Raw genomic sequence first — 10,993 nt, 5'->3', positions numbered from 1 at the left:
CTCTAGCCTCCTGGTGGTCTCCCATCCAAATAATAGTCCTGCTTAGTTTTGGGGCCTGCAGAGGGTCAGCCGAGGCCTGCTCCCTGCTGAAGCCAGGTTGGCTAAGCCTGGATGAATGGCAGTTCCTCCCCCTTGGGTGTCCGAGAAGGGTTTACCTGGCTGTAGAGAGGGGCAGCTCCTGCTCACCTGCGGATCTCCATCACCTGGGCCCTGCCCCGACTTTCCCACTGAGTCCAGGACTCTAGGGAGGGGTGACACCCCCAAGGTTGCCCATCCCTGCTTTCTCCTGTAGGCCCCTGGGTGTACAAATAGTCCTCGACTTAACAAGCGTTTGTTTAGTGACCGCTCAAAGTTACGATGCTGGAAAAAAGGGACCTATGACCGTTTTTTGCACTTGCGACCCTCGCAGCGTCCCCATGATCAAAATTCAGACGCTTGGCAACTGCTTCCTATTTATGACGGCCGCGGCGTCCCCGGGGTGTGTGTGTGTGTCACGCGATGCCCTTTTGCAACCTTCTGACAAGCGAAGCCAACGGGGGGAGCCAGTTTCACTCATGCAACTCATTTAACGACCGCAGCGATTCGCTTAACAAGCGTGGCCGTAAAGGTCGTTAAGCTGGGGCAAAAGTTGCTTAACCAATGTCACGCTTAGCAACAGGAACGTTGGGCTCCCCTGTGGTTGTAAGTCGAGGACTGCTCTCATGGGGTCCCCCCTGGCTATCACCGGTCCCCAGGAGTTCATTTTCCTCTTGCAGGTTTCACCTTTGTGCCACGAAGGGAAACGTGGGCTGCTTGGAGGTGATGCTGGCCCACGGGGCGGACGCTCTGACCACCGACGGTTCAGGTGAGATGACCTCCACGATCCCTTCCGTGTTCTGTTCCATTCTGTTCTGTTCTATTCTATTCTATTTTCTATTCCATTCCATTCCATATTCTATTCTATTCCATTCCATTCCATTCCATTCTATTCTATTCTATTCTATTCTATTCTATTCTATTCTCTATTCCATTCCATTCCATTCCATATTCTATTCTATTCTATTCTATTCTATTCTATTCTATTCTATTCTATTCTATTCTATTCTATTCTCTATTCCATTCCATTCCATATTCTATTCTATTCTATTCTATTCTATTCTATTCTATTCTATTCTATTCTATTCTATTCTATTCTCTATTTCATTCCATTTTCTATTCTCTATTCTATTTATTCCATTCCACATATTGTATTCTATTCTATATTCTATATTCTATATTCTATATTCTATATTCTATATTCTATATTCTATATTCTATATTCTATTCTATTCTGTTCTGTTCTATTCTATATTCCATTCCATTTTCTATTCCATTCCATTCCACATATTCTATTCTATATTCTATATTCTATATTCTATATTCTATATTCTATTCTATTCTATTCTATTCTATTCTATTCTATTCTATTCTATTCTATTCTATTCTCTATTTCATTCCATTTTCTATTCTCTATTCTATTCTATTCCATTCCACATATTCTATTCTATTCTATATTCTATATTCTATATTCTATATTCTATATTCTATATTCTATATTCTATATTCTATATTCTATTCTATTCTGTTCTGTTCTATTCTATTCTATATTCCATTCCATTTTCTATTCCATTCCATTCCATTCCACATATTCTATTCTATATTCTATATTCTATATTCTATATTCTATTCTGTTCTATTCTATATTCCATTCCATTTTCTATTCTATTCCATTCCATTCTACATATTCTATTCTATTCTATTCTATTCTATTCTATTCTATTCCATTCCATTCCATTCCATTCCACATATTCTATTCTATTCTATTCTATTCTATTCTATTCTATTCTATTCTATTCTATTCTATTCTATTACATTACATTACATTACATTACATTTTCTATCCTATCCTATCCTATCCTATCCTATCCTATTCCATTCCATTCCATTCCATTCCATTCCATTCCACATATTCTATTCTGTTCTGTTCTGTTCTAATGTTTCCCCTGTTCTGATCTTCTCCACTGTAGGTCACACCGCATTGCATCTCTCGGCAAAACACGGCCATCCCCAGTGTGTCAGCAAGTTGTTGCAGGTAAGAGATGGATGCTTAAAGGCTCCAAAGATGGCACCAGGGGTATTCAGAGGGCGTGGCATGTATCAGAAGGGGCGTGGCACCAGTTGCATGGCTGCCATCTTGAGTTTCTCTCGACTTCTTCTCCCTGGGGCTTTGGAAGCTCCTTGTTATTGATAGGTTAGATCACTTGAAGACTTGTGGACTTCAACTCCCAGAAGTCCCTAGCTGAGAATTACCTATACAAGTAGCCCTCGATTTACGACAGTTCATTTAGTGACCCTTTGAAGTTACAACGGCACTGAAAAAAACGTGACTTATGACCGTTTCTCACATGACCATTGCAGCAAATCCACGATCACAGACACTTGACAACTGACTCATAATTGTGATGGTTGCAGTGTCCCAGGGTGTGTGTGTGTGTCACGTGATCCCCTTTTGTGACCTTCTGACAAGCCAAGTCAACGGGGAAGCGAGATTCCTTTAACTTCACAGGTGTGAGGATCCACTTAACAACGATGGCAAAAGAGGTTGTTAGATGGGGCAAAATTCACTTAACAACTGTTTGGCTTAGCAACGGAAATATGGGGCGCAGTGGTGGCCGTACGTTGAGGACTACCTGTATTCTTGGTTTAACTAAAAACATCCTGGAGTTGGGCTTATAGACAGTGCTCGAATTATGACCGGTCACGTAGCAACTGTTACAGTTACAAAAGACCTCCTAGCCCAGGGGTAGGCAACCTTGGCTCTTTTATGACTCATGGACTTCAACTCCCAGAATTCCTGAGCCAGCATGGCTGAGCTTGGAAACCTCTCCCTTTCCCCTCAGCGTGGCTGGCTGAGGAATTCTGGGAGTTGAAGTCCACGAGTCATAAAAGAGCCAAAGTTGCCTACCCCTGATCTAGGTGTATCTGTCTGTCTGTCTGTCTATCATCTATCTATCTATCTATCTATCTATCTATCTATCTATCTATCTATCTATCTATCTATCTATCTATCATCTATCTATCTATCTATCATCTATCTATCTATCTATCTATCTATCTATCTATCTATCTATCTATCTATCTATCTATCTGTCATCTATCTATCTATCTACAGTATCTATCTATCTATCTATCTATCTATCTATCTATCTATCTATCTATCTATCTATCTATCTATCTATCTATCTATCTATCTATCTATCTATCTATCTATCTATGTCAGGGGTAGGCAATCTTTGCTCTTTTATGACTCGTGGACTTCAACTCCCAGAATTCCTGAGCCAGCATGGCTCAGCTTGGAAACCTCTCCCTGTCCCCTCAGCATGGCTGGCTCAGGAATTCTGGGAGTTGAAGTCCACACGTCATAAAAGAGCCAAGGTTGCCTACTCCTGGTCTAGGTCTGTCTGTCTGTCTGTCTGTCTGTCTGTCTGTCTGTCTGTCTGTCTGTCTGTCTGTCTGTCTGTCTATCTATCTATCTATCTATCTATCTATCTATCTATCTATCTATCTATCTATAATCTAGGTCAGGGGTAGGCAACCTTGGCTCTTTTATGACTCGTGGACTTCAACTCCCAGAATTCCTGAGCTAGCATGTCTCAGCTTGGAAACTTCTCCCTTTCCCGTCAGCATGGCTGGCTCAGGAATTCTGGGAGTTGAAGTCCACGAGTCATAAAAGAGCCAAGGTTGCCTACCCCTATCTTAGGATGTACTTACAACATGTCCATGGAGATTCACAGTCATCCAGCTCATGGTTGTCCTAAAAGTGCTTTTTCAACTGGACTTCTTTGTTTTTCTTTGAAGATGTTTCGCTTCTCATCCAAGAAGCTTCTTCAGCTCTGACTGGATGGTGGGAGAATGGAAGGATTTATACTCCTTGCAGACAGCCGCTCATTTGCATCCTTTTAGAGAGTCGTTGAGGCCACTTGGAGGTTTGTGTCCTCAAAGACTCCTCCCCAACAGCCTGCGCCCGTCTTCCACAGTGAAGAGAGCCAGGGCAGAAAACATCCTGCAGCCAAGAAGGCTCCACACCCATTTGCACCACTCAGGTGACCCTGAGGACACAGGTAAACCTCCAAGTGGCCTCAACGACTCTCCAAAAGGATGCAAATGACCAGCTGTCTGCAAGGAGTATAAATCCTTCCCTTCTCCGCCATCCAGTCAGAGCTGAAGAAGCTTCTTGGAGGAGAAGCGAAACATCTTCAAAGAAAAACAAGAGTCCAGTTGAAAAAGCACTTTTAGGACATACTTACAAAATGGTTTCAAAGTTCTGACAGCTACTGCTTTTCTGAAGGTTGCATCCTATTTTGGATGCTCAGCAACCGACCCACATTTATGATCGTTTGCAGTGTCATACGGTGACATGACTGCCTTTTATGATGGTTTTGCTCCAAAACGGTGTTTACTTCTTGTTTTCGGCAAAACCGGCCCATGGCGAACCATTGGCTCGCTTAACGACTGTCACATTCACTTAACGGCTGCAGTTAAAAAAGGTCTAAAATCTTTGCAGTCACCCACGGGTGATCTGATTTACAATCGTCATGACTCACGACTCTGATGGGCAGGATCCATTACCGGTCGTAATTCGAGGACTACTTGTCTTGCAAGTATTTTCTCAGATCATACAGGCAGGATTTCGTGTTGGCTTTTTTCGGGGACATCTTTTAATTTTATTTTTTTTTAAACTTTGTCTTATTCGCTTTTTTCCAGGACGTCTTTTAATTTTTTTAAAAAAACTTTAAAACTTATTCTACGTGCCTCTCTGTCCTTTGAAGTGATCTGCCCTGTGTTTGAATAAATCACCAGATTTATTGCAGAAAATGTTTTGAAGAAATTGGCAAGAAGAGGATTGTAATCGGTTGCCAATAGCTTGGCTGCTTTCAAAAAGTGGAAGAAGGATTGGCAGGAATTTAAAAAAAGGATGTAAAAGAAGAATGGAATGGAATGGAATATGGAATAAATAGAATAGAATAGAAATAGGAATGGAAGAATAGAATAGAATAGAATATGGAATAAATAGAATAGAATATAGAATATGGAATAAATAGAATAGAATATGGAATAAATAGAATAGACTGGAATGGAATAGAATAGAATATGGAATAAATAGAATAGAATATGGAATAAATAGAATAGACTGGAATGGAATGGAATGGAATATAATAGAATAGGGAATAAATAGAATAGAATAGAATAGAATAGAATAGACTGGAATAGAATAGAATAGAATAGAATAGAATATGGAATAAATAGACTAGACTAGACTAGACTAGACTGGAATAGAATAGAATAGAATAGAATAGAATAGAATAGAATAGAATAGAATAGAATAGAATAAGAGAGTTGGAAGGGACCTTGAAGGTCTTCTAGTCCAGCCCCCTGCTCAAGCAGGAGAACCTATACTGTCTCAGACAAATGGCTGTCCAGTCTCTTCTTAAAAACCTCCAGTGTTGGTGCACCCACGATTTCTGGAGGCTAGCTGTTCCACTGGTTAATTCTCTTCACTGTTAGCAAGTTTTTCCTTAGTTTAAGTTTAAGTTCAAGTTCAAGTTCAAGTTTAAGTTTAAGTTTAAGAAGATTGAAGAATCTTTGGTTGGAATGGCTGGAGAATTAAATTATGGATAAAGTGGAAGTTTTGGAAAGTAAGGCACAAGTTATAGATAGAGAGATGGAAAAGGATTTAACATTTTTGGGGAGAACTGAGAGAAAGATGACTTTATTTAAAATTTAGAGCAATTCCAGAAGGCCATGGAGAAGATAGGAGAAAAAAGATGGTGACATCTGTCTAATTTCCTGCACTGGGAGGAAGGTAACATTGAAATCTTTGCAAACTTCTCTTATTCTGATCAGGGTTACTCCCAAATAAATAAATGTCAGAATCCGACATTCATTGCATTTTTGACGCTACGTTTTTCTCTCTCGCCTCTAAGTCTTCCTGCCCTGTTGATGTAGCCGATAGCCAGGGAAGGACAGCACTCCACCATGCAGGTAAGTTCTCCGCACTCTTTCTAGAGTCTCACCATCTTTTTGTATCATGGTGACCCAAACTGGACACACTATTCCAAGTGTGGCCTCACCAATGCAGTATAATGTATAGAATAGAATAACAAGAGTTGGAAGGGACCTTAGAGGTCTTCTAGTCCAACCCCCTGCTCAGGCAGGAAACCCTACACCATTTCAGAAAAATGGCTGTCCAGTCTCTTCTTAAAAACTTCCAGTGTTGGAGCATTCACCGCTTCTGGAGGCAGGTTGTTCCACTGGTTAATTGTTCTGACTGTCAGGAAGTTTCTCCTTAGTTCTAGGTTGCTTCTCTCCTTGGTTAGTTTCCATCCGTTGCTTCTTCTCCTGCCTTCAGCTGCTTTGGAAAATAGCTTGACTCCCTCTTCTTTGGGGCACCCCCTGAGATACTGGAAGACTGCCATCATGTCCCCCCTCGTCCTTCTCTTCGTTAAACTAGACATACCCAATTCCAGCAACTGTTCCTTCTATGTTTTAGCCTCCAGTCCCCTAATCATCTTTGTTGCTCTTTTCTGTACTCTTTCTAGAGTCTCAACATCTTTTTTACATCGTGGTGACCAAAACTGGATGCAGGATTCCAAGTGTGGCCTTACCAAGGCCTTGTAAAGTGGTATTAACACTTCATGTGATCTTAATTCTATCCCTTTGTTCATGCAGCCTAGCACTGTGTTGGCCTTTTTGGCAGCTGCAGCACACGGCTGGTTCCTATTTAAGCAACTGTCACTTGGAATTGTTTAGGCCTGGAAGTCGCATCCTTCCCCTTGAAGTTTAAAACCCACAGCACAGGTAGTCCTCGACTTACAACCGTTCATTTAGTGACCGTTCACAGACCTACGGCTGTTTTTCAGACTTACGACCATTGCGGCATCCCCCGTGATTACGTGATCAAAATTCAGACGCTTGGCAACTGTCTCATATTTATGATGGTTGCGGAGTCCTGGGGGGCTCCCGTGATCCCCTTTTGCGACCTTCCAACAAGCAAAGTCAGTGTGTGTGTGGGGGGGGGGAAGCCAGATTCATTTAACAACTGGCTTACTAACCGAATAATTGCAGTCATTCACTGAACGACTTTGGCAAGGAAGGTCGTAAAGTGGGACAAAACGCGCTTCACGAATGCCTCGCCTCGCAGCATAAAATTGAGGCTCCATTGCGGTCGTAAGTGGAGGACTGCCCGTACTCAAGAGTAGGGCTTTTCAACCTTTTCACCCATTGTACCACTTTTAGGATATGGCAACATCCGAGTACCACCAGTCGCCTAGCAAGGGGTCAAAACCCCCCCCCAAAAAAGGAAAAAAGTGATGAAGTACAGGTCGTCCTCGACTTACAACAGTTCTCTTAGTGACGGTTCGAAGTTACAATGGCACTGAAAAAGTGCCCCCCAAGCCACAGCCGAGCAAGACACCTGCCTGCCCGCCCGGCGGTGCCCTTCCTCTTGTCCGAGGTTTCCATTGTTGTGAGCATTTCTGTTGAGGATTGGCAGCGGGGGTGGGGTGGGGGGGTGTTTGGTTTTTATTCCCCCCCCCCGTCTGCTGGGTGGTTGCAGCAGGTTTTGGTCACTTCACATGACCCTGGGACACTGTGACCGTCATAAATATGAATCAGTTGCCAAGCATCTGAATGTAAATCACAAGACCCTGGAGAGGCTGCAACATTCCGGCTGATCGGCGCTTCTTCTGGGCTCAGCAGAAGCACCAGGATCAGCGCTGAGCTCCAGCTGGATCCTGGCGCTGATCCTGGCGCTTCCGCTGAGCCCTGACAGCCCTGCAGCTCCAGCCGTCTCTCGCTCAGGCTTGTGCGGTGCTGCCACCGGTTGAGTTCATTCCCCTCCCCCACTACCACTTTCCTAGGATGGTCGCGTACCACCTGCCAGGTGCCAATGTACCACAGGTGGTACCCGTACCACTGGTTGAAAAGCCCTGCTCAAGAGAACAGGAAGTTGTAAATTGCAGGTAAATCTTACAAAAGGATCCTGGCGATTGTCAGTGAAGCTGCATGGATTCTCGTTTGGTTTGTCTTGTGGTGAAAGACCGTTCCCGTTAAGAAAGTGTCTCTTTTGCCCTCTTTTTATTTTTAATCTTTCCAGCCATCCATGGGTCTATCTCTTGTTTGGAAATTCTTTGTGACTTCAAGGCTTCCTTGAACACCAAGGACCAGGTAAGAGTCTGCCCGACCTCCATCCTGGCCTGTTCAGGCTCAGCTTGGCCCATTTCTGGCGTCCCTTCATTTTTCCTTCTTTTGTTCTCCCAACCAGATGAAAAGATTGACTTAACTCCCTAGGCCCACAAGCTGTGATTCTGATTGGCCCCTGAAAGGCTATCGAAAGGGTGTTGTCAACGCTGCTAACCTCGAATGTTCTTGCTTTGACAACATGTGGAGATGCAGCCATTTCCCTTAACTTGGGCGTTACTCTTAGAGTTAGATTTTATGATACTAGGGGAGGGGGGAGGAGGAAGAACGTGGATGGGAATTAGTGAGACATAACAAGAGCGTAGTAGTGTGTGATTCAAGGTTGTTTGGAACAAGAGATGAAAAGAAGTGGCGGGTTGGAGAATTGGAGGGAAGGCCTGCATTTCAAGCTAATTGGAGAATGTGATCTATGAGTGCAAATCAGAGGAGGGAATGGTGCTTTGATACTATGGGCTCAGGAGAGGGGAATCCAGATTTTCGGCTTCGACCGTGTCCCTGCCGATGTCATGCCACTCGAAGAAAGATTCTTTAAGGTAAACAGTGCCTCAAAGTTCTTCAAAGAGTTTTTCATCAGTCGGAACCATGACAGGTGTGTAATTTGTAAAAAAAAAAATTACATTTCCTCCTTCTCCCATCCTCCTCCTCCTCCTTCTCCTCCTGTTTTCTCTTATCCTTTCCTCTTTTGTCTTTCTTCTCTTTTCTCTTCTTTTCCTCCTCCTCCTCTTCCACTTCCTCCTTCTTCCCTTCCTCCTGTTTCCTTTTTCCTTCTCCTTCCCCTCTTGCTTTGTCTTCTCCTTTCTTTCTCATTCTTCCCTTCTCTTTTCTTTCTTCTTTTCTCTCCCTTTCCCCTCCTCCTCTTCCATTTCCTTCTCCTCCTGTTTCCTCTTCTCCTTCTTCTCTTTCCTCTTCCCCTTCCCACCTTCTCCTTCTGTATCACTCTTTCTCCTCTTTTCCTCCTCCTGCTTCTTCTCCTCCATAGCCTCCTGTTTTCTCTTATCCCTTACTTTCCTCTCCTTCTTCTCTTCATCTTTTTTCTCTTCCTTCTCCTCCTCCTCCTGTTTCCTTTTCACCTTCTCTTTCCTCTTCACTTTTTTGGCCTTCTTCTCCTTCCTCCTGTTTCCTCTTCTCCTTCTTCTCTTTCCTCTTCTCCTTCTCTTCCCCCCCTCCTCCATATCCTCCTGTTTTCTCTCATCCTTTACTTTCCTCTCCTTCTCTTTGTCTTTTTTTCTCTCCTTTTCCTTGTCTTCTATTTCCTCCTCCTCCTCCTCCTCCTCCACCTCCTCCCGTTTCCTTTTCTCCTTCTCCTTCTCTTCCCTCCTTTTCTCCTCCTCCTCCTCCTGTTTCCTCTTCTCCTTCTTCTTTCCTCTTCTCCTTCTCTTTCTCTCCTCCTCCTCTTCCATATCTTCCTGTTTTCTCTCATCCTTTACTTTCCTCTCCTTCTCTTTTTCTCTGTCTTTTTTCTCTTCTTTCCCCCCCTCGTCTTCCATTTCCTCCTCCTTCTCCTCCTCCCGTTTCCTTTTCTCCTTCTCTTTCTCTCCTCCTCCTCCTCCTCCATACCTCCTGTTTTCTCTCATCCTTTACTTTCCTCTCCTTCTCTTCTCTGTCTTTTTCTCTCCTCCTCCTCTTCCACTTCCTCCCGCTTCCTTTCCCCCTTCTCCTTCCTTCCTCTTCTCCTTTTCTTCTCTTTCCTCCTTTTCCTCTCCTCCTTCTTCTCTTTTCTCCTTCTCCACCTTCCTCCCCCTCCTGCCTCCCATAAGCAGCCCCTTCAAGGGAAGGAAGGAGAGCGTCCGAGTGGATGCTTCCCACCCAGTGGCGATGAACTTGCTATGACGAAGGCACAGATGCTTTTAACTGACCGGGCATTGTTTCCCCCGCTTTCTCCTGCCAGGATGGGGTGACCCCTCTCATGCTGGCCGCCAGGATGAACCACCCGGAGCTCTGCCACTACTTACTACACCGCGGAGCTGCCGTTAACGCCAGAGACCAGAAAGGCCGGTGAGGAAACTGGGGGGGGGGGAGGCCAGGCGTTTGTCTCTCTCGTTCCACGTGACACGATGCTCCAACCTCGTTACGACTTACAACAGTTCGTTTAGTGACCGTTTGGGAGTTACGACGGCACTGGAAAAAGGGACTTAGGACCATTTTTCACACTTACGACCTTTGCAGCATCCCCCCACGGTCACGGGATTGTAATTTGGACGCTGGGCAACCGACTCGTAATTACGACGGTGGCCGTGTCCCTCGGGAGTCACGTGATCCCCTTTTGCGACCTTCCGACGAGCAAAGTCCGTCGCCGAGCCTCTGAATTTCGATCACGTGACCACGGGGGATGCTGCAAGAATGGTCGTAAGTGTGAAAAACGGTCCTCAGTCACTTTTTCCAGTGCCGAACGGTCACTAAACGAACGGTCGTAAGTTGAGGACTGCCTGTACTTATTTACAGTATTGTGTTGATATCCATTGCAACTGTGAGATTCTATGCAGTTCACACAATAACCGGATGGGTACTATGCATGTACTAACTGGATAAATGCGGTGGTGGGATTCAGCCGGTTCGCACCAGTTCGGCAGAACCGGTAGCTAATTTTTTGTGGCTCAGGCCCAGAATGGACTTCCGGAACCAGCATCGACACAGAGAACCGGTTGTTCATCTATTTGAATCCTACCATTGAATCAATCATCTAGGTCTGTCTGTCTGTCTGTCTGTCTGTCTGTCT

The 10,993-nt window shown here is 44.3% G+C and overlaps 1 protein-coding gene across 1 annotated transcript in view; it reads left to right on the top strand.

Annotated features, from left to right (window-relative positions):
* Positions 1-10,993, top strand: part of ANKRD24 (ankyrin repeat domain 24) — a 60,855-nt gene that overhangs the window by 8,178 nt on the left and 41,684 nt on the right. Inside the window, exons 3-7 of the mRNA XM_029285824.1 lie at positions 756-844; positions 2,046-2,110; positions 6,003-6,060; positions 8,174-8,244; positions 10,166-10,272. Coding sequence (XP_029141657.1) covers positions 756-844; positions 2,046-2,110; positions 6,003-6,060; positions 8,174-8,244; positions 10,166-10,272 — 390 coding nt within the window. The remainder of the gene's footprint in view (positions 1-755; positions 845-2,045; positions 2,111-6,002; positions 6,061-8,173; positions 8,245-10,165; positions 10,273-10,993) is intronic.

This window comes from Protobothrops mucrosquamatus, unplaced genomic scaffold (genome assembly GCF_001527695.2).
Source record: "Protobothrops mucrosquamatus isolate PMUCROS unplaced genomic scaffold, P.Mucros_1.0 scaffold2299, whole genome shotgun sequence".
NCBI lineage: Eukaryota > Metazoa > Chordata > Lepidosauria > Squamata > Viperidae > Protobothrops > Protobothrops mucrosquamatus.
The sequence above is the reverse complement of the archived record's forward strand: the minus strand, read 5'-3'. Positions and strand labels throughout refer to the sequence as shown.